General features: G+C 36.0%; 1 protein-coding gene across 2 annotated transcripts in view; it reads right to left on the bottom strand.

The window, feature by feature from the left end:
• LOC127843594 (lipoxygenase homology domain-containing protein 1-like) overlaps window positions 1-24310 on the bottom strand; it is a 220772-nt gene that overhangs the window by 110763 nt on the left and 85699 nt on the right. For both annotated transcript variants that reach the window (XM_052373278.1, XM_052373283.1), the window contains exon 12: window positions 15740-15872. In XM_052373278.1, the coding sequence (XP_052229238.1) occupies window positions 15740-15872 (133 nt within the window). The remainder of the gene's footprint in view (window positions 1-15739; window positions 15873-24310) is intronic.

Below are 24310 nucleotides of genomic sequence, written 5' to 3'. Positions count from 1 at the left end.
CAGCTCCATGAGATACACATGCATGCCAAATATCAAGTTGCTATCTTCAATATTGCAAAAGTATTCATAAAATGAGCGATTTTGGCCACATATATTTGACCTCTGACCTTGAAGGATGACCTTGACCTTGACCTTTCACCACTCAAAATGTGCAGACTTAAATCTATAGTGCATGCAAGGAAATTCTTCACACACTTTTAGCAATTCATTTTCCTATTTATTTAACTAAAATGCCTTAAAAGCTGCCTTATAATTGTCATATGACTTGTATTGTAAATTCACACTCCGTAATATGCACTTAATTATTTAATTTTGGGGACAATTCCAATTGCCAAAGGTAAACTACATACTTCAAACAATAAAATGCAGTAGATTTGTTACTTAACTTGGAATGCTTGTCTGCTTGAATATTTGATAACTTTCCAAGCTTTTAAACCTCAGGCAGTTAACCCTTTCCCACTTAGAAGCAAAGTGAAAATGGCAAACAGCATAAAACCAGACCAGCCTGCAAGTTACTGAGAGTCTGTTCAGGTTGTACGCTGTTTGTTGCTCATCAGTATCTAAGGTTTGGAGACGAAGCCTTAAAAACTTGAATCTAGTAAGAAAGTTCTTAAATGAAATATAACTTTCTAAAGGACTATAAATGGGTCAAAATACGTATCTAAGTGGTAAAGGGTAAATACACATTTGAAGAAAGCTTTACAATTTACAAGGCATTGAGACTATTTTCAATGCAAATATGTCATGCTATGACAGGGCACCACATCTGATGATGCATGATATCGGTATATATTCTGAGTGAGTGATGCCCCATATGATCTGTATTGGTTAGCCTGATGAACCCACTTTATATAGCACATAACTTATTAAAATGCATAACCATACTTAATGTTAAATAACATAATTGTTCTGGGCATCATAATCTACTATGAAAATTAAACCTTATCTGAAAGAGACTTTCTATGCCAGCACAGTATTATAAATTCTTTGACCAATCTATTGCCATCCTGTTATCATTTTAAGGTAAATTGCTTCTTTATTTTACTGGCTATGGAGATTTGGCTTTTCAGCAGTAAACATAGTTTAAAGGAACAACATACAAGCATTCTTATGGTTAAAATGGCTTTCACAATTGTAAGCACCACTAACATGAGGTTTAACACCACTGACATGCTCCAGGGAACCATGGGAATGGATCCCAGTGTCCTCTGGTGGCCACAGATCATGACTGCACAAGTCTGTAGCAGGGTTAGCAAAGCCCATGCAGGGATACTGTGAGATCAATAGGTCATAAGTCAATGTCACAGAGGCTTGTAATAGAACACTCTCCACACAATACCTTGAGAATGCTATGGCCATTGAATCTGCAAATTGGTTAAGTTGTTCCTAATATTTAAGTACTTGAGGTCAACAGGTCAAGGTCAATGCCACAGGTTTTTGTTACAAGAAATTTATTTCGTCACTACTCTTTGAAAAGGCTTTGACCTAATATCATGCACATTTGTATTTATATGAGAAGGGCGAAAAATAAGACCCTATTTTATTTTGAAGTCACCTGGTCAAAGGTGAATGTCACATAAACTTATATCAATAAGTTTTTGTTTATGCATGATATCTAAAGAACGCTTTGACATACCATCGTCTTAATGGGTATGCTGCAAGTTACCAGGGCCCTCTCTTGCAGCCAGGGGAAGCCACCCACATACCTCATGAAGGGGAATTTTTGCGCCCATAACCTTTGATGGGGGATTTTTTTTAACTCTCTCATTACTTCATTTTTTGTACATGCTTGCACTTTTTTTTTTAATTTATTATATTTGATACTCATATAGGCCTATACTGTAATGATGTACTGTAAAGTGAATATCAATATAATAAAGAGGTGAAACTTCTGTTGTTCCAGCAGTATTTCTCCTATATTACCCACATACATGGTCCTTTATTTATGGCAAGTTACAATTATCAGTGCTAAAATATTTCTTGAAAACACACATCTGATGACGCGGTCGCCAATGCATGTGTGTGACAGTCTGCTTCATGATTTTGCACAGACTCTTGTACATGTTGTTCATCTTCAATTTCAATCGACTTGTCATTTGATGACGCGGTCGTAAAAAGAAAATCTATTTTTTAGCAGGAAGAACTTTTTTTTTTCGTAAACTTTTTTCGGTATGACTTTTTATTATCCGGAAACGATGTATAAATCATGCAGGTGCATGAAACGTTATATTTCCCATCTACAGCCGTATCAATGAGGCTAGAAAATACTAACAATATCTGTTCAGCATTACAGGTTTTCCTTTTTTTTTTTTTTTTCTAGGGGGAATTTTTTTCACAAAATAGGGGAAAAAAGTATACTTTATTCATGGGGGAAGCCGCCGATATTCGTCGGTAAAAAGTGCAAAATCGAGGGCCCTGGTTACTGAAGAGGTAAGAATGACACCTATTGATTTTTACAGTCAAAAAGTCAAAGGTAATGGTATCAGGGGCTTACAACAAACAAATTATTTCTACATAAAATTTTAAAAGGGCTTTGACATGCAATCATGCATATTGGAATGGTGCAGGCTGTCTATTTTGAGGTCACTTTGGCACATGTCAATTTCTCAGAGGCTAGCATCATGAAATATGTTTTTACACAACGTCTAGAGCATATTTGACCTTTGCTCATCACATGTGCCCACTGGTCAAAGGGGAGAATAGAAAGATGCCTATTGATTTTCAGGTCAGCTAGTAAAAGATTAAGGTCACATGTTATTGTAATTTGAACTTAGATTAAATATGATATATAGAGAATTGCTAACCTCATAAAAGAAGTATGCTGGTGAGTCCTGATAAAGGAGGATCTCTTGTGATTTTTTTCAAAAATTAAAGGTCAGTGTTACCAAAAGCTGTGAAGATGTGCATGATGGTGAATATCAATAATAGTTACATAGTTAGCTATATGCATGATTAAATATAAATTTTTATATTTCTACAGGAATTATAACCATGCAAAAAACTAGATTTTCGTTATTGTACAAGCTAATGAATGTTTATTTACATAAGTATGGAAACCAAAACAAGATCTGCAAATAAGTGCAACATACATACATTTTAATGCATATAACCTCAGTCAACACTCCACTTAATGAGAGACCTTCACCTTAACCTGTATGGCCACAAATGCAACCAAATTTGCAATAGCTAAGAAGTAGACAGGTTGTATATTACCACTTTAACAGAGACAGACTTTAAAAACGTTACCATAGTTTTTTACAACAAGTCCTTCAGGGGAATGCGGCCGCAGTAGATAGCTATTTAAACAAACAAGACTATTGCCAAGCAATATAATTATGTCCCCTACCGGCTCCACAATTGTCAGATTTTGTTTTTAATATTTGTTTCCATAGCAACCAGAATTTTTGACATAGGAATAAAATGAAATGACGTGCATAATATCCATATTGCCATCTATCCATGTTTTAATTTTTGTGAAAAAATATGAAGAACTTTTAAAGTTATCGCTGGATCCAGAAAAGTGTGACGAACTCACGGACACACAGAGCGCAAACCATAAATCTCATCAGGTGAAATCTTAAGGGGACATTAACATAAGTCGATCACAACGGTTCTCATTGTTATTTAATCTTTATGAACGCTCCATTAGTAGTCCTTGAAAGTGGAGACTTTCAGACTTAAAACAAGAGCTGTCTACATAGGATGACATATGCCCCTGAAAAACGCTTTGATAGAAGTTATGAGCATTTTTTGAAACCTAAACCCAGATTTCGAAGCCTAAACACGGACCCTTAGTTCAAGGTCAAGGTCAAAGGGGTCAACATTTGTGTGCGTATGAAAATGCCTTGCCCATATACACATGCATACCAAATATGAAAGTTACATCTGAAGTGACATAGAACTTATGAGCATTTTTCAAAACCTAAACGTAAAGTGTGACAGACAGACGGACGGACGGACAGACAGACAGTGTGATCACTATATGCCCTCCTTTAGGGGCATAAAAAGATTATTATCAGAATGCAATGGCTAGCCATTGACAAATATGTGTTACTTTTCCATGTCAGGTTACCTTTGTAACAGTACAGACATACAGTGGGTCAGATGGGACATATGCTTTGTTCACTGTTGTTCACCAGACTTAGTGATTTGTTCCCACAACTCAGTAATGTTAGTGAAAACAAATAAGCAAGTTGTTGGAACAAGTAAATCATAAAAATTAGTTATTAACTCGTTGTAACGTCTTAGCTACTGATAAATTACTTAATTAACTTATAGAACAAAATAGCTAAGTTGTGGTAACGACGTCAGCAACCAATATCAATACATGTTATTAAATGCATATTTCAAAATGGCTAATACAAAAAAAGCTACATTAATTTTACCTCTTTACCACTTAGATACGTATTTTGACCAGTTTGTAGTCCCTTTGAAATTTAATTAAGACTTCTTACTAGATTCATGTTTATAGGGCTTCATTTCCTATCCTTAGATACTGATGAGCAGCAAACAGCATTAAACCTGAACAGACTGCGAGTTACTCGCAGGCTGTTCTAGTTTTATGCTGTTTGCACATAGACATTTTACTTTGCTTCTGAGTGGGTTAAACAACATAAATAACATGCACATGTCACATCTGCACCCCCATACAGACATTTGTGTAGATTTGTATCAGGCTCACTGTCATTCTCCCCCATCGAAATTGCCCCTTTTTACACTTTTTAGTTGAATAACAAGGGAATTGAAAATAAGCTGACATCATGATCCATAGAAGGGATAACTCTGGTTCCTTTTATTGCCCAGAGTATAACACAGCACCAGCACACTACACCTCAGACTTGGGAACTTCTGGTGCTATTAAAATCGTAAGGTACTTCCCTATGCTTCCAGTTGTTTTGCCATGGTGCTATTCAATTTGGCAACATAAACCATAGATAAATAGAATGAAAAGAACCACTTTCTGATCAATCACCCGGATTCAGTCCGATAAAAATATATCAACATAAGTTTTGTAAGCAATTTCCACTTGCATACTTAACATGCTAATTACGTTTGCCATGTTAGTCAGGTTTTTTGTTCCTTATATAACAGACACCGAATACCAGCATTTTCCCCCACCAAACTAGGCTGTTTTTTTCCCCTTTCAGGACCAAAAAATTCCACCTAAAAAAAATAAATATATTTTATTTGTAATTTTTTTTAAATAGAAATTTGTGTCTCATGATTATAATATCTCAATTCTATTTAAATTTAATCTCGTCAAACGTACTAAATTATGAAAAAGCAATGAATATAGTGCAAACATGTACAAATGTTACAATGACAGAGTAAGTAAACAAATCCCCCAAAAAGGGAAACGCGCGAGAATTCCCCAGAGAGGGCCCTGAGCCATAGTCAGTCCCTGTCAAGAAGATCTCAGTCTGTCACAGTCAGCCATAGTCAATCCCAGTTAAGATGGTCTATGAAGAAAATAACACCTTTTTTTCTTTTAAACCAATTTAGCAGAAAAAGTAAGACTCTAAACATGTTCCCCCATTAAGGAAAAAATCCGCACAATTTTTCCCCCAAAGTGGAAAATAGCGCGTAAAAGTTCCCCCACATAAGGGCTAAAGGCCCCATCCCCCACAACCCAAAACAAGAGGCCCATGAGGGCCTGAATTGTTTTGCTGGTATAAACACTGTGCAAGTTTGGAAAGAATAAGATGGAAACTGTGTACCTAATCGCGCAAACAAGGGGAATTTTCTCAAATTCAAGGGGAGATTATTGTGTACTTATTTCTCCGATACTGCTCATATTCAATAGGGTTCAAGTCCTCATTGATATAAAGATACTGTGAATATTTGGAAATCATTGGATGAAAACTGTGGAATTAATTGCGTAAACAAGCGGGATTTCAAAATTTTCTCATATTCAAGCAGAAGTCATTCTGGACTTATTGCTTCGATATTGCTCTTTTTAAACAAGGCCTGTTTGTAAAACATGCATGCCCCCCATATGGGCTTGTAGTGGCAGCCATTGAGTGAATACGTTTTTGTCACTGTGACCTTGACCTTTGACCTAGTGACCTGAAAATCAATAGGGTTCATCTGCTAGTCATGATGAATGTACCTATGAAGTTTCATGATCCTAGGCCTAATTATTCTTGATTTATCATCAGGAAACCATTTTACTGTTTCGAGTCACTGTGACCTTGACCTTTGACCTAGTGACCTAAATTAATAGGGGTCATCTGCCAGTCATGATCAATGTACCTATGAAGTTTTATGATCCTAGGTGTAAGCATTCTTGAGTTATCATCCGGAAACCATTTTACTGTTTTGTGTCACTGTGACCTTGACCTTTGACCTAGTGACCTGAAAATCAATAGGGGTCATCTGCCAGTCATTATCAATGTACCTATGGAGTTTCATGATCCTAGGCCTAATTATTCTTGATTTATCATCAGGAAACCATTTTACTGTTTCGAGTCACTGTGACCTTGACCTTTGACCTAGTGACCTAAATTAATAGGGGTCATCTGCCAGTCATGATCAATGTACCTATGAAGTTTTATGATCCTAGGTGTAAGCATTCTTGAGTCATCATCCGAAAACCATTTTACTGTTTCGTGTCACTGTGACTTTGACCTTTGACCTAGTGACCTTAAAATCAATAGGGGTCATCTGCCAGTCATTATCAATGTACCTACGAAGTTTCATGATCCTAGGCGTAAGCATTCTTGAGTGATCATCCTGAAACCATTTTACTGTTTTCAGTCACTGTGACCTTGACCTTTGACCTAGTGACCTGAAAATCAATAGGGGTCATCTGCCAGTCATGATCAATAATCCTATGAAGTTTCATGATCCCAGGCGTAAGCATTCTTGAGTTATCATCCAGAAACTATTTTACTGTTTCGAGTCACTGTGACCTTGACTTTTGACCTAGTGACCTAAAAATCAATAGGGATCATCTGCCAGTCATGATCAATGTACCTATTAAGTTTCATGATCCTAGACGTAAGTAAGCATTCTTGAGTTTTCATCCAGAAACTATTTTACTGTTTCGAGTCACTGTGACCCTGACCTTTGACCTAGTGACCTAAAAATCAATAGGGATCATCTGCCAGTCATGATCAATGTACCTATGAAGTTTCATGATCCTAGACGTAAGTAAGCATTCTTGAGTTTTCATCCAGAAACTATTTTACTGTTTCGAGTCACTGTGACCCTGACCTTTGACCTAGTGACCTGAAAATCAATAGGGGTCATCTGCCAGTCATGATCAATGTACCTATGAAGTTTCATGATCCTAGGCTTAAGCATTCTTGAATTATCATCCGGAAACCATTTTCCTGTTTCGAGTCACTGTGACCTTGACCTTTGACCTAGTGACCTGAAAATCAATAGGGGTCATCTGCCAGTCATGATAAATGTACCTATGAAGTTTCATGATCCTAGGCCTTAGCGTTCTTGAGTTATCATCCAGAAACCATCTGGTGGACGGACCGACCGACCAACATGTGCAAACAATATTCCCCCTTTTCTTCGAAGGGGGGCATAAAAAGTGTTTTGAGTCCTCATTGACACAAAGACACTGTGCAAGTTTGCCAAGAATTGGATGAAAATTATGGACTTTCATTTTTTTCTCAAATTCAAAGGGAGATAATTCTTGACTTATAACACTGATATTGCTTATTTTCAATAGGGTTTGACTCATCATTCAGATAAAGACACTGTGCAAGTTGGGTAATGATTGGATGAAAACTGTGGACTTAATTGCGTAAACAAGCCTTATTTCACGATTTTCTCAAATTTTAGGGGAGATAATTCTGGACTTTTTACTCTGATGTAACCCATATTCAATAGGGTTTGAGTCCTCATTAATATAAAGACACTGAACAAGTTTGAAAAGAATCGAATGAAAACTGTGGACTTTATTGCGTAAACAAGTCTTATTTCACAATTTTCTCAAATTCAAGGGGAGATAATTCTGGACTTTTTACTCTGATGTAACCCATTTTCAATAGGGTTCGAGTCCTCATTGAATATAAAGACACTGAACAAGTTTGAAAAGAATCGGATGAAAACTGTGGACTTAATCGGCCAGTAGAGCTAAAAACCCCTGTTAGTAGAAAATCCTTCCATGATAGTAAAAGTTATATTCGTGACAAAGTGTCAAGTAAAAATTTCTTTAATTCAACATTTGAACTCAAATTGTGACGTAGAAACCATGGTTTCTATTGCAACACTCCATATTATTCTGTTTATCACTTGTGGCAAGTAATAAGAAAATCCAATTGTGCTGTACAAATTTATGCACTGGACAAATATTTCTTGCTACCAGCCCGCCTGCTTAGCTATTCCAATTATACGGCTGTTTTTTTTTATAACTGGCGTATAACAATAAGATGGTTTTTTTAATCAGATTGACCAATTTAATGCTGTATATAATTAACAACAATAACTTGTGCCATGCTGTAAACCACAATAACCGGTGCAGGGCTGTAAACGAGAATAACCGGTGCAGGCTGTAAACCAGAAAACCAGTGCAGGGCTGTAAACCAGAATAACCGGTGCAGGACTGTGAATGTGAATAACTGGGGCTGAGTATTTTAGTGAAACTAAATGCTACCAAACCAGCAAAAAGCAAAAAAAAATCTATGCGTTTATTACCTTTATCCTTAGCTAAGAGCAAAACGTACCGTAAATAAAGTTTCTCAAGCTCATATATTTTTGTACCCTAGCCAAAATAACCAGACATTAAATTTATCTTGATGAAGTAAATAAGTCCGTTAGAAATATGCCTCCACATTTTGCTTTTGTGTGAATCCTAATTACGTTGAACAAGAACTATCTTTAACAAGAGGGCCTAAAAGGCCAAAAGTCGTTCACCTGAGATTCAAAGGAACTGACCTGTTCTGTGAAGCCTTAGATGTCATTAGAACAAAATGTTCTTACGAACTTTTATGACAAGTGAACACCCTGGAAGCCATGTTTTTCAACAGACCAGAACCATTATTTTCATAAAGCCTCCAGCCTCCAATGTTAATGCTTGTATATTTTCGGCCTCCGGCCTTATTTCCAATAATGCCCCCCATCGATCACACAAGTGCTTGGATGGGGGGTCCATTTTCATACACATCCAATACATCATTTAAACAAATATTCTGACAAAGTATCATGAAGATTCATGAAGCCATACAAGGAAAAATGCCCTGACCCCTGGTGGCCATGTTTTTCAAGAAATGGAACCATTTTCGAAAATGTCCAAGATATCATTGGGACAATACTTTCTGACCAAGTTTCATGATCATGATTGGACAATAAATGTGGCTTCGAGAGTGTTAACAAGGTTTTACTATAGCTATATGCCACGCCCCCTTGGCGGCCATGTTTTTCCACCAACTGGAACCATTTTCGAACTCATCGAAGATATCATTGGGATGAATCTTCTGACCAAGTTTCATTAAGATTGGACAAAAAGCCATATAAGGAAAAACGCCCCGCCCCTTGGCAGCCATGTTTTTCAAGTAAAGGTAACCATTTTCGAACTCATCCAAGATATCATTGAGACCAATCTTCTGACCAAATTTCATGAAGATTGGACAATAAATGTGGCCTCTAGAGTGTTAACAAGGTTTTACTATAGCCATATAAGGAAAAAGCCCCTCCCTCTGGCAGCCATGTTTTTCAACCAACTGGCATAGTTGGTATCATTTTTTAACTCCTACAACATATTATTGGGATGAATCTTCTTACCAAGTTTCATGAAGATTGGACAATAAATTTATTAAAAATTATGTGGCCTCTAGAGTTGTAACAAGGTTTTACTATTGCCATATAAGGAAAAATGCCCACCCCCTGGCAAAATTATTCGAATATTCGAATATTCGATTGAATGGTCAGCATTCGAATAATAAAAATGATATTCGCATATTCGCATTTTTATCCAAACGTTATTTCACCAATATTTAATGACCTGCGAACCGCTTACTAAAAAGCAACCGAAATCACCTGGGAGTAACATGTTTGACGTGACGTTCTTCGTGTCAAACTGATAACGCGGCCCGTATCAGTGTTGATTGCGCAATGCAATATACACGCTCTAAGAAAGGCCCCGACTGTTGTTTGCCAATGGGGTGCCTATTAACGGTTTCAATTGACTGGCGAATAATAATTCAGTTTTATGATCACTGTATGTACAGCCATTAAAATGTGTGAATTACTCAAATCGCGCAATGCAATATACTAACTATAAGAAAGGGCCTGAACTGTTGTTTGTCAATTAGGTACCAATTAAGGGCTTCAATTTACTTGCAAATAATAATTTATTTTTTGTGATCACAGTTTTAACAGACATTTAAATATGTGAATTACTCAAAAGTAACAGATGATATAAACTAAACAATCATCAAGGAATCATAATTCAAATCTGAAAAAGGCCACCAGCCTCTTCTGCAGTAAGGAATACTTAACACGGTATGTGAATAAGAAAACCGCAACAGGTAATGTGTGTAAACTTAGTTTTACATATGCGCGGTCTGCTACAAATCTGTGGAATCATTAAAAAATAAAATTCTATTACATGATGTTTTTCATTCTATTTGTGCCCAATAACAGTATCGGTCATAGTATTAGTCGACAGCAATACAATTTTTCGAAAGCAACGTTAATAAACAGCCTCGTATTTAGAAAACGGATATAACTTACAAACCAATGGAAATTAACACATAACAAGGTAAAATCGATCCAGCCGTTTTATGCGAATATTCGAATATTCGATTGAATTAATTTGCGAACATTTAAATACCGATATTGGTATTCGATGCCATCCCTAATATATAGCCATATAAGGAAAAATGCCCCGCCCCTTGGAAGCCATGGTTTTCAAGCAAACATAACCATTTTGGAACTCATCCAAGATATCATTGAGACCAATCTTCTGATCAAGTTTCATGAAGATTGGACAATAAATGTGTCCTCTAGAGTGTTAACAAGGTTTCACTAAAGCCATATATAAAGCCATAAAAGGAAAAATGCCCGGCCCATTGGCAGCCATGTTTTTCAAGCAAACGTTACCTTTTTCAAACTTATCCAAGATATCCTTGAGACCAATCTTCTGACTAAGTTTCAAGAAGATTGGAAAATAAATGTGGCCTCAAGAGTGTTTACAAGGTTTTACTATAGCTATATAAGAAACAAGACTATTGCCAAGCAATATATGTCCCCTACCGGCTCTACCATTGTCAGATTTTTTTTTATTTGTTGCCATAGCAACAAGAATGTTTGACATAGGAAGAAAATGAATTGATGTGCATGATGTCCATATTGCCATCTGTCCATGTTTGAAGTTTCATGAAAAAATATGAAGAACTTTCAAAGTTATCCCAGGATCCAGAAAAGTGTGACAGACTGATGGACCGACGGACAGACGGACACACAGAGTGAAAACCATAAGTCTTTGGTGAAACCGGTAGGGGACAAAAATGCCCCGCCCCCAGGCAGCCATGTTTTTCAACCAACCCACATCATTTTTAAACTTGTCAAAAATATTATTGGGATGAATCTTCTGACCAAGTTTCATGAAGATCGGTCAATAAATGTGGCCTCTAGAGTGTTAAGAAGATTTCACTATAGCCATATATAGCTATTTAAGGAAAAATGCCCCGCCCCTTGGCAGCCATGTTTTTCAAGCACACGTAACCTTTTCGAACTCATCCAAGATATCATTGAGACCAATCTTCTGACCAAATTTCATGAAGATTTGACGATAAATGAGGCCTCTAGAGTGTTAACAAAGCAAATTTGTTGACACTGCATTACTGAGACGGACAAAATGCGATCCCAAAAGCTCACTATGAGCACATTGTGCTCAGGTGAGCTAAAAAGTTACACTGCTATGATTGTGACTGGTGTTGGTAAAAGATAAAGAATAATATCAATGAGGTCAAAGATAAGAATGTCATTTTCTGGGCAGTTCTATTAGCAGCATCACACCCGAATCTATTTCAGGGTGTTATGCCAAATTTTATGGCTTATTTTTTATCAGAAGATATAGATGATCATATATCTATACAGGGCCCTCAATCTATCAAATCTGCCGCCGAATTTTGGCGGCAGTCCCCACCTGAAAAGTATACTTTTTTCCCCTTTTGGGGGGAAAAATTCCCCCTAAAAAAAAAAAAAAAAAAATGTGTCTCATGACTATTATATCTCAATTCTATTTCAATTTAATCTTTCAAACATACTTAATTATGAAAAATGCAATGAATATAGTGCAACCATGTACAAATGTAATAATGAGAGAGTAAGTAAAAAAAGGGACAAAATTGTCACAAAACCAGGTTTTCATTGTGAAAAAAAATCTGATAAAGGGAGACAACTCAAACTGAACTTTTGAAATGAACAAACAAAATTAACCCCCTTTGTAAGTTTGTTTTAAAATAAATCTATTTTTAGTCGTGGCGACCTTGACATTAGAGATATTGACGTGATTCTTTCGTGCGACACACCGTCCCATGATGGTGAACAAATGTGCCAAATGATTTTAAAATCTCATAATGAATGACATAGTAATAGCCCAGACAAGCTCATTTATGGCTATTTTTTACCTATGAACTCAAAGTGTGACCCTGACCTTGGAGATATTGACATAATTTTTTCGCACAACACACCGTCTAATGATGGTTAACAAATGTGCCAATTATTTTAAAATCTCACAATGAACAACAAAGTTATGGCCCGGACAAGCTTGTTCCGCCAGCCAGCCTGCCAGCCAGCCAGCCAGCCAGCCAGCCAGCCAGCCAGCCAGCCAGCCAGCCAGCCAGCCAGCCAGCCAGCCCGCCCGCATTCGCCAACCTAATAACCAGTTTTTTCCTTCGGAAAACCTGGTTAAAAATCCCCCAAAAAGGGAAACGCCGCGAAAATTCCCCCTCCTAAGGGCTGCGGACCCCTTCCCCCAAAGTAGTGTGAGGGCCCTGCTATAGATTCATAACAGAAATACAAAAGAAGAATGGAAATTGAAACATAATTTTTATGAATCAACCAGCTGCATGCAATTATTCATACATATTTAAAATATTTTTACATTTGTTCTTCAAACAGAGCTGTTACAGTGGTTTGTCAGACATTGTTATTTGATTTGATTATTAAAAGTATCAGGAATCAATGCATTTGTGCTTAAATCATTGATTAATTTGGTGAAATCATTCTTGTAAGTTTAATCAAAAATAGTATTTATCATTGAATTATTGAAAACTCATTAATAATCTATACTTGAAATACTATCATTACACCGCTGAATATCTTGGATCATTTTAAGATATTTCTGGTCAAACAAAATGACACTGATCTGATATGGTCTGAGTCAGAATTAGAATAAATTAAAGATTTTACTATAAAAATACATTTTTAAACAGTAATTATATATTATACTAAATTAACGACTCTCATACATTATGAGTTAAACAAGTACTCCAATAATACTTGTAAAGTAGAGTGTGCCCAATATCAGTGTATATAAAATTGTGTAATGAAAGGAAAAATAAGTCAAAGACCAATTTATGTCTTGAAAAAAGTTTCATCTTATAATCAGAAAAATACTGCAATAAGAGCCACAACTATTGTTGGATAAAATAAATCCAATACTCATGTTTGCAAAGTCATACTAATATAAAAACTAGAGCTTTGTCACAGACGTGACGAATACCCCCACATGCCGCATTGACACATAATATTATGCATGTCGTCTTCACAAAAAACAGCGGACACCATGCTCAATTTTTGTAAACGCACTAAGTGACCTCTTGACCTAGTTTTTGACCCAGAAAGGCCCATGTTCCAACTTGGCCTTATGATCATCTCCATAAAACTTCTGACCAAGTTTGGTGAAGATCGGATGTAAACTACTTGAATTAGAGAACGGACACCATGCTGAATGTTAAAAACGCCTTAAGTGACCCCGTGACCTAGTTTTAGGCCCAGAATGGCCCATGTCCAAACTTGTCTTAGAGATCATTTAGATAAAACTTGTGACCAAGTTTGGTGAGGATTGGATGAAAACTTCTTGAATAAGAGAGAGGACAACATGGTGAGGTTTCAGACACACTAAGATACCCTGTGACCTAGTTTTTGACCCGGCATGACCCATATTCAAACTTGACCTAGACATCATCTAGATACAACTTCTGACCAAGTTTGGTGAAGATCGGATGAAAAAACTACTTGAATTAGAGAGCGGACAACATGCTGAATGTTTAAAACGCACTAAGTGACCCTGTGACCTAGTTTTTGACCCGGCAAGGCCCATGTTCAAACTTGGCCTAGACATCATGTAGATACAACTTCTGACCAAGCTTGGTGAAGATCGGATGAAAACTACTTGAATAAGAGAGCAGACACCATGCTGAATGTTAAAAAATGCACTAAGTGACCCCGTGACCTAGTTTTTGACCAGGCAAGGCCCATGTTCGAACTTGGCCTTGAGATCATCTAGATACAAGTTCTGACCTAGTTTGGTGAAGATCAGATGAAAAAACTACTTGAATTAGAGAGCGGACAACATGCTGAATGTTTAAAACGCACTAAGTGACCCTGTGACCTAGTTTTTGACCTGGCAAGGCCCATGTTCGAACTTGGCCTAGACATCATGTAGATACAACTTCTGATCAAGTTTGGTGAAGATCAGATGAAAACTACTTGAATTAGAGAAGGAACACTTAACACGGACCGACAGACAGACTTAGTTTGTGGGGGTATAGCAATGCTTTTTGAGTCACACATGACGCGAGTTAAATAATAATGTAAGTTTTCATATTAAAAGAACTGTCCCCAGACAGCATACTTGAGTATTCTTTATTTTGATATTATAATTTGTTTTCTATCAGTCAGCTGATTTAATGACAAAAAAGACATATTTCATGCTGAATACTTGTTGCAATGTACTCTATAGTCTATGTACACTAATAAATTACAATTTATAAAATAAAACAAAATATTTGAACCTACTAAACAAATAGATTTGATTCAACTGGTCTCATATGCAATCTCACCCTAGGTCTTTATAAACGCAACAACAAAACAAGAGCTCCTCGGTCGGAGACAGATGCCTCCCCCCCCTCCAAACAGTCTCCCCCCCTCCAAACAGGGCCTTGACACAGGATTTTTGGTAACAAAACTGACCAGAGTTAATCATGTCATATTAGTGTAACAGTGACCATGACCTTTGACCTAGCCGATTTCAATAGGGGTCATCTACTGTCCAAGGCCTATGCACATGGGAAGTATCAAGCGAACCGGTCAATATTTTGACGAGGTATTGAAGGAAAATTATTTTTCTTACTTATTGTGACTATTACCTTTGACCAGTAGCAACTCCAATTTCAATAGGGGTCATCTACTGTCAAATGCCAATGCACATTGGAAATATCAAGAAAATCATAGACGCGTTATTGATAGAACATTATTTTCATACTAATTGTGACCTAGTGACCCCAATTTAAATAGGGATCATCTACTGTCCAAGACCAATGCACATATTAAGTATTAAGCCAATTCGTCAATCCCTCGACAAGTTAATGATCGGAACGAACTGGTCTACCAACAGACATCAAGCAAAACAATTTACCCCCTTTCTTCGAAGGGGACATAAATATAAACAAAACAACTTGTCCATCTTGAAATAATACTATCTCTCTTTATTAGTTCTTTTATTTTTAATTTTATCAAAAATATTAAGCCATTGTTAGATTATGCATACCTGTAAATGCTTCAGTGGCGCCGATGCCAGCAACCAGATCACGGAAAATCTGTCCGTCATCCTCGTCTTTTGCTAGCCATCGATTGCACGGGAATGTGTATGTGATAGAGTTATCACAGTCATCAATTATCACCTGAAAATGAAAGTAGAAAATATGACATGATCAAAATGAAGCAAAAAGTTATCATGAAATCAGAATCAGAAGTTGAAATAACTGTAAGAGAATAAAGATTTTAGACATTATAATTAAATGTTTTCTGATGAGATATAATGTGAGAGTTCATATATGTGTAATATAAAAGTCAATATCACCCCATTGATACATATACAAGGTATTTTCAACCTGAGAATGGTAAGGATTTAAAAACAATAACACTATATGGCAACTCCGTTAGGTAGCGGTCTGTTATATCACAATATAATAATATAGTTTTGTCCAGATTGTTAGCTTTCTATTTAAACTCCATGATCGAAGGGTCCCTGATAAGCCAAAACAGGGCAGAAATCTAGTAAAATAGCGATGTAAAATGTACTGTCCGAAAAATTGGAGTCATTAATTACGGACGAAATCCCATATGTAAAAAAATATAGTCACCAAAAATAATTATTTAAGCTAAAAAAGGGGATGTCTGAAAAATTAGAGTGTCCGAAGTAATTACGGTATTTATTTTTAGTTGTTGGAAAGAGCAACTTAGGTAAATATTGGGGTTGAGAAAATTGGTAGGCAGATCACTACTGTTCACCAAATAGATTGAACACTTATTACAATGCTCATTGAAACCAATACATTTATAATTAAAATTATGTTGTGGTTCATTTGTTGTTAGACTCATAGACTTTTCCTTAGCTTCACCTTACATTTACATTGAATTTATTTTTCATCTTTTTAATCATAATGGGAGTTTGTGGGAAACCTGTATAAAATTATGAGCAGTTGGAAATCAATGTCACTTTCATCCTTGATGATTTTTCAAAATCTCATCACTGTAGACAATTTAAAGTAAAAGACATTCAGGTATTTGCATTTTTCATGGCCAATCAATTGGCCTACATTAAAAATCCAAGTTTATGCCCTGTGACTGTAAGTAATATTTAATATTTTCAAAGAATGCCTGCAGTGCCTTTAGCGCTTTGATTTATCCAAGTAAAGATCTTAATAATCCCATGTGCTTTTTTTCAGCAATCAAATGTTAAAGGCAATTCTTTCCATAAGGAAGAATGTGATATTGTACAATAATGCTCTTAAACAGTAAAAAAAGCTTTAAATGAAATACAAAAGACTGTTTATTTGTGGATTGATTTTGTCATCTTCAATTAAACTTGCAAATCTTTACAGATTACAAATTTAATTATATGCATTTGAAAATACTTGGAATTATATTTTTTGTTATACCAATGTATATATATATATAATATATGGATATATCACAATGCAATCAGGAAGGTAAATCACGTGTTTTGAGAATTACAAACTTGCACAAGATACGGATAAATATTTTACTCGCATTGATGAAGTCAGGTTTAAACAGAGACCATGATTTAAATTTGATAAATTGCTAACATCACTTTTATATCTTAAAGTTAACAAGAAATTTATTTTAAAAAGATATTAAGAGGATATCCTGACTTTGAAATAGAAGTAGAAAAAAAAGTAAAAAAAAACAAAGCGTTAAAGTAATGTTGTGTTGTTGTTTTTTACTTTAAAGTTGCATATCCACTGCATGAAACTTTTGTTAAGAAGTCTGAGTATGTTAAACTACATAATAGTGTTTGTACATATAATTTTTTTCTTTGTGAACTTATCATATGTGTGCTCACAGGACTTATTTTGAATTTATTATCCAAACATAATTATGGTATGTTGATATTTAATTAAGATGCAGTTTTCTTTCCTCACATTTAAATGTCACTGTTACATAGGTGCCCTGCAAAAATTGGTCTTATGGCATATGCAGCAAGCGTAGCTCAATCCCAACTTGCGCAGTCTGGTCCTGGGTTAAGCTTTCCTCTATAACAAAGCTCGCAAGGTTTCGTTGTATCTCCTGAGTATCCCCCTCAGTATGCATATCCTGAAAAGACTGCACGGATGTGCAGGCTGGGCTGGAGCTATGCTGGCAGCATATTGCATAAGACCTCTTTTCAGCATGACGAGGGTCTTTTAGAATCTTGTTGCGTTTTGTAAATGGAACATCAAACCAAGATACTGTCTTATAGAAAATTGAAGTCACACTGTGTTATTTAAAGCAAACTTGCAAATGTCGGTAGCCTATTCTTGCTTGCAGATAAAAATTTTGGACAGACCGCGTACGTCACACGTGTGTTGCTAGTTAATTAAACGATTTCCCTTCTATCCTTGACACTACTATTGCAGTGGTTTTGTCTAATAATACAAGACAATTGGCATTTACTGAGAGGTTTTCATTCATTTCTTTCCATAAAATTCATGTTATTTAATATCTTGAAAGCAATACTGTGTTATCAACATAAGGTATTTATTGCAAGGTCATCAAAGGTGAAAAGCTGGGTTTAAAATCTACGCCGAAAAAACAACACAAGAAATTCAAATGGGCCTCCCTTGGGTTGCTTACCTGACAATACAATATGAACTACATGTATTAACAATTTGGAAAACAATATCCACTTTGTAATAACCAGCATTCTGAGACAATGGATCTTATGTCATATGCTGCCGGCAGAGATCCAGACCAGCCTGCGCATCTGCTAACGAGACCACAAACCTTGCTTGACTTTATAGGGGACAGAGTAGCTCCTGAACACAGACCAGCCTGCGCATCTGCTAACGAGACCACAAAACTTGCTTGACTTTATAGGGGACAGAGTAGCTCCTGAACGCAGACCAGCCTGTGCATCTGCTAACGAGAACACAAACCTTGCTTGACTTTATAGGGGACAGAGTAGCTCCTGAACACAGACCAGCCTGTGCATCTGCTAACGAGACCACAAACCTTGCTTGACTTTATAGGGGACAGAGTAGCTCCTGAACACAGACCAGCCTGTGCATCTGCTAACGAGAACACAAACCTTGCTTGACTTTACAGGGGACAGAGTAGCTCCTGAACACAGAACAGCCTGCGCATCTGCTAACGAGACCACAAACCTTGCTTGACTTTATAGGGGACAGAGTAGCTCCTGAACACAGACCAGCCTGCGCATCTGCTAACGAGACCACAACATTGCTTGACTTTATAGTGGACAGAGTAGCTCCTGAACACAGACCAGCCTGCGCATCTGCTAACTAGACCACAAACCTTGCTTGACTTTATAGGGGACAGAGTAGCTCCTGAACACAGACCAGCCTGCGCATCTGCTAACGAGACTACAAACCTTGCTTGACTTTATAGGGGACAGAGTAGCTCCTGAACACAGACCAGCCTGCGCATCTGCTAATGAGACTACAAACCTTGCTTGACTTTATAGGGGACAGAGTAGTTCCTCAACACAGACCAGCCTGCGCATCTGCTAACGAGACCACAACCTTGCTTGACTTTACAGGGGACAGAGTAGCTCCTGAACAGACGGCATGCATGAGCGGCTGCCTTTTTAGCTGACTTACAAGTTTGTTAATGAACATTAACACTCAATTTTCTTTGAAAAATTCCGTAATCAAAGAATGATTCCATGTTAATTCTGTTTGATGAAATCAGGCATTTTCAGAGAAAAACATGTTGAGAGCATTTACTGATTTTAGTCAGTTCACCACTGTGAATAGCTCATCTATGATCACTTAGGTGGGCTTCATGATTTTGTATAATTGACTCTTAAATACAAACATCCTGATCTTATCAAATGCATAAAAAAATATCAGGATTTCATCAAACTCAATAGTTTAGCTTATACACATATTTACTTGCTCATTGCAACAAATAACAGATTTGTACCTTCTTCTGTACCATCGTTCACAGGCAATATTTTTTCTAAAATCTAATAGTTTTATCTTGCTCATAATGATTCTATTTAATGAGTTAGGTTCTGAAACAACCTCTGTATTAAAGAAAATCATTAGACATCCAGCTGCAATAAAGTAAGATAAAACAAAATGAATTTCAACTGAATGTTGACATTTAATTTACTCTGCCCATGCCCTTTTTGAAGGTCTGGGATAATTTGGCAATCTGTGGATAATGCAAAGACCATAATTTAAAAAGGCTTTCAGGTATTTCTGACTTGCCTGAGATTATATGCCAGCAATTTTTTTCCTTCTTAATAAAGTACCAGAAAGCGGCACTTTCACAATAGGGAAAAAAACAAAAGATTTCCCAAAGGCTGTTAAAAAAAATCCCTAATAAAAGTTTCCCCCCAAAAATAGTTTTTTTAATAAATACAATGCAACATGTAGTTCATTTTCCTATGCAGCTCTATAGCTTATACCTAAGAAAATATAATATTGACAACTTTACACCACTAAATTACTAATTTTAAAGTATTTGCTTGCGACAAATCAAATACACAAAATTACCAATATATAATAAGACTTTGCGGCGCAATTTTTCCCAATTTCAATTTTTACATTGATATATTTCCCAATTTGGCTGGTACCGGTACTTTTCTCAATTGGGCAAAAATAATTGTTGTTTACCCACTAATATTCGAAGATGATTTCGAATTATAGAGTGAACAAGGTTAATTTTGACATTTCTTTATAATTCAGGAGCAAAAACTTAGAAGCTGTTTTTAAGAATTTGGCATTTCATCCAACCTGGTTGATATATTATGCCACAAAAACTTGTAATCAAGTTTGATACTATTAAAGCTATTTCAGTTAGAGAGCGGACAAGGTTAATTTTGCTATTTTTTTAATAATTCAAGATCCATATTTCAGAGGAACATAAGGCAATCATACCGGTTATTGAACTTGGCCAAGATACACTGTAACTCCAATATAACGCTCTCCGTTATAACGCTGAATCCAATATAACATGGGTGGGTCTTGGATCCCGGTTTTTTTCCAACCTGCCATTTCTGATTCAAATCCATGCTATGCAACATAATGTATTTTCAGACAATTCAAAGATGGCGGCGATCACATCTTGATTGCTTTATTTAACAGTCTGTTGAACTGATTTTAATCGCTTCGAGGTTAAACAACACCGACAGCTAATTGGTGTTAATCTGTTGTTTAATGTCAATAAAGGAATAAAAAACTTGCGTGTCAGTTTTTATTACATGTATTCCCTATTAGAGCGGTTCGGTGCTAATAACAAGTTAAGTGCAAGCGCAAGATAATTATAAAACTAAAGTTATTCAAAACGGTAAAAACATTCTTACTTTGATATGATTGCAGTTTGATTATATTAAAGGAGAGGCTTTGAAATATACTGCACACAGTGTAAAACAGTATAAAACAAGTTTTTTTGTCATTTCATTATCATTCTAGTATTTAGTCATTTAATCTTTTAGTTTGTGTATGAGAAAGTAATTAAATAATCAAGACGATTTATTTACAAGCTAACGCAGTGTAATTTTTAACAGAGATTCGCTTTCATTTTTTCCCGGTATCAGAAAGTCCCCGGGAAGCACAGTTTTTGCATGACGCAATAAAACATTTCTTTGTATATGTATCGTATTGCATTCAATATAAATTTAAATTCGCTCGTCCAATGAAAGCTCTGCCCCAAAATGCACTGTTCTCTTTACCCTTCTGAAAAATGGTGTAAGCACATATATAAAGTTGTGTTTACGAAATTCATGAACATATTTATTGTCATAAATGTTCAAGATTATTGTTTTTTTTAAGTGCTGTAACTTTATTTGATTATCGGATAAATGTGCACATTAGAAAAGCGGTAAGTATACTGTTATCGATACGATTTGGTTTATATGCATGTATTTGCAGATGACAATACAGCATGGCAATACACAGGACCTATATTAGGCTATATTTTACCTGTTTTTATAGCCCCTTGCAATTAATGAGCTCAAAACTTATAACGCAAATCCGTTTATATTGGAGTTACTAAGTTTCACAATCAACTGATTTTCAGTGTTTGAGTTGAGGACTGCACAGTCAAGGTAAAGAAAATCTTTTTGTAATTCAAGGGGCATATTCATGAGTGCTTAAGGAATCATGCTGGTTTTAAGATGGTTGCTTAGCAACCGTCTAAGGTGGTTAGTCTAAAATTCAGGTCGATACGCCTTAGCTACTAGGAGCCCAATACCCGCTTACTACGCGTATCCGCGCCATGCAGAAAGAGTTGTATAATTTATGCAAGAGGTTTGAGTTCTCCAATTATATTCATTCACAAATGGAATCATGATATTAATATTGTGTTAAATGCAATCGTTTCCAACGGTGCTTTTATAGAAAAGAATCAATAAACAATGATCTATTGTACGCGTCGCGGAGGAGATTGTTTATGAATGAATAAAATAGTTCACTTTCTGCAGCGTCTTCATGACGTAGTATTTTTGCTCAGTCCATTCATAATATGAGGCTATTAATAGATGCGCCTGTCGATAAACAAAGGAAAGTCCACGTGCAATAACAACGCAATAGGTTGCGCTCTCACATACACCTCAATGACGTAGTACAGGTCATTCGTAAATTGAGGCTATTAATAGATTCGAGAAAAAGTTACCGCTTATTTATATTCTCAATTTATAAAACATTGAACATAAGTTCAACAATAACTTCAGCGATACGATAGACAGAAACAAAAAAATGTTTAATAATCGCTAAACCCGAATATAACAAATAATAATACGAATGACCCGTTTAATAACCTGGTTCATGCTACTACAGCGGGTATTTCCGGAAAACGTTCTTTGGTTCTCAACAGATAGCGGCAATCTTTTGTATTTACGGGTGCTAGCAACGCAATAGTAGAAGGTTAGTAGAAGGTTTAGCTTGTTTATATTCACAGTAATCAATACATAGACAGTTGGATATGAGTTCATCAATTACTACAGGCATACTATAGGCAACCTCGAAAATGCTTTATAATCGCTAAAACCAAAAACAACTAAATATATTATATTAAATATATTTATAACAATAAATATCTTTTAAAAATGTAGTCGGCGTATACGCTGACTTTGAAATAAAGTTTGCAATTTACTTTTCTAAATAAATAAATACAATTAAACAAAAGTTAAACTATTGCGTTGCGTTTTTTACTTGTAAGTTGCATATTCACCGCATGAAATGTGTGTAAGCATTTTCAAACCACACATTTTCTAAATAAATAAATACAATTAAACAAAAGTTAAACTATTGCATTGCGTTTTTTAATTGTAAGTTGCATATTCACCGCATGAAATGTGTGTTAGCATTTTCAAACCACACATTAGTGTGAGTAGATAAAAAATATACTATGGGAGAGCACTTCATATGTGTCCTCATATGCCTTGTTATGAGTATCTTTCTTCACTATCAAAATATATCGTTTGTTGATATTTGATTTAAACGCAGTTTTCTTTCGACACATTTAAATCACACGTCAATAGCGCCGTCCTTCGAAAATGGATCTTATGTGTTTCGGCAAGCGTTTGTTAAACCCAACATGAGCTTTTGCGCAGTCAGGCCATAGGCGATGCTGTTCGCTATAAAATCACTCAATATGTTATGTTTCTCCTTACCAGAAGGAGGGATAGCTGAGCGGGCTATTTATATGATGGGCGCATATGGAATAAGACCCATTTTCGCATGACAAGGGTCATTACAAATCTCATTGCGAATTGAAAATGCCACATTTAAGAACAATGCTTTTTGATACAAAATTGAATTCAAAATAGCAAACTTGTTAATAATGGCAGCCTATCCACACATTAAGGAATGGTTTGCAAACGTGCTGACAAAGTACGGCAAACATTGTGGTATGATAATTAAACGATTTTCTATTATCATGACACTATACTATTTAGCTAATGATTGTTTTATCATCTTGGAGGCGAAAGTTAAATTCTGCGAGATGGATTGTAACGCGTAATTGTAACAGGGCCACAATTTGTGTTGTTTGAGCATACAGAGAGTAGTCCGGAATTCTTTGCACTGAACAGTGCTACATCCTTTGAATTTAGCACATACGCAGTGATGTAGCAAAAATTCAGAGGTTGTATCTCGAATCAGCTTATTAAATATTTGAAAATATTCATGCCTGTCTGTTGGCGTTATGTAAAAGTCACTCAGATGAAAACTGAGTAAAACAGCTACGCCTAAAAGCGCATTAGTGCTCTATACCTATGTTTATGTCAGCGTTGTTGACACCGTGTGAACTGCTCGGGTAACAAGTAAAGCATAAACAGCAATGTTTATATACTTTTATTCCTCCATATACAAGATAAGGTGATTATTGTATATTTTAAATTTGTATATGGTTTTAAGTTCTCATTACCATTTTCATCATACTTTCTATGCTTTCAGAACGTCCAAAAAGCATGTTGTTTTTATTTTATCTAAGTTATTTCTATGAAATAATAAGGATGATAAAAAGTGCACACAAAACTTGACCCATACGCTATGACACACACTTTATAAAGTTGAATGGCGTGTGTTCATTTCAAACTTGCGATTGATTTTGAAAAATGAATTGCACGTAAAATTATGCAATAGCA

The sequence above is a fragment of the Dreissena polymorpha genome, chromosome 1, assembly GCF_020536995.1.
Source record: "Dreissena polymorpha isolate Duluth1 chromosome 1, UMN_Dpol_1.0, whole genome shotgun sequence".
In the NCBI taxonomy this organism is placed as follows: Eukaryota; Metazoa; Mollusca; class Bivalvia; order Myida; family Dreissenidae; genus Dreissena; species Dreissena polymorpha.
Note: the sequence above shows the minus strand (reverse complement) of the source record. Positions and strands in the feature narration are given on the sequence as shown.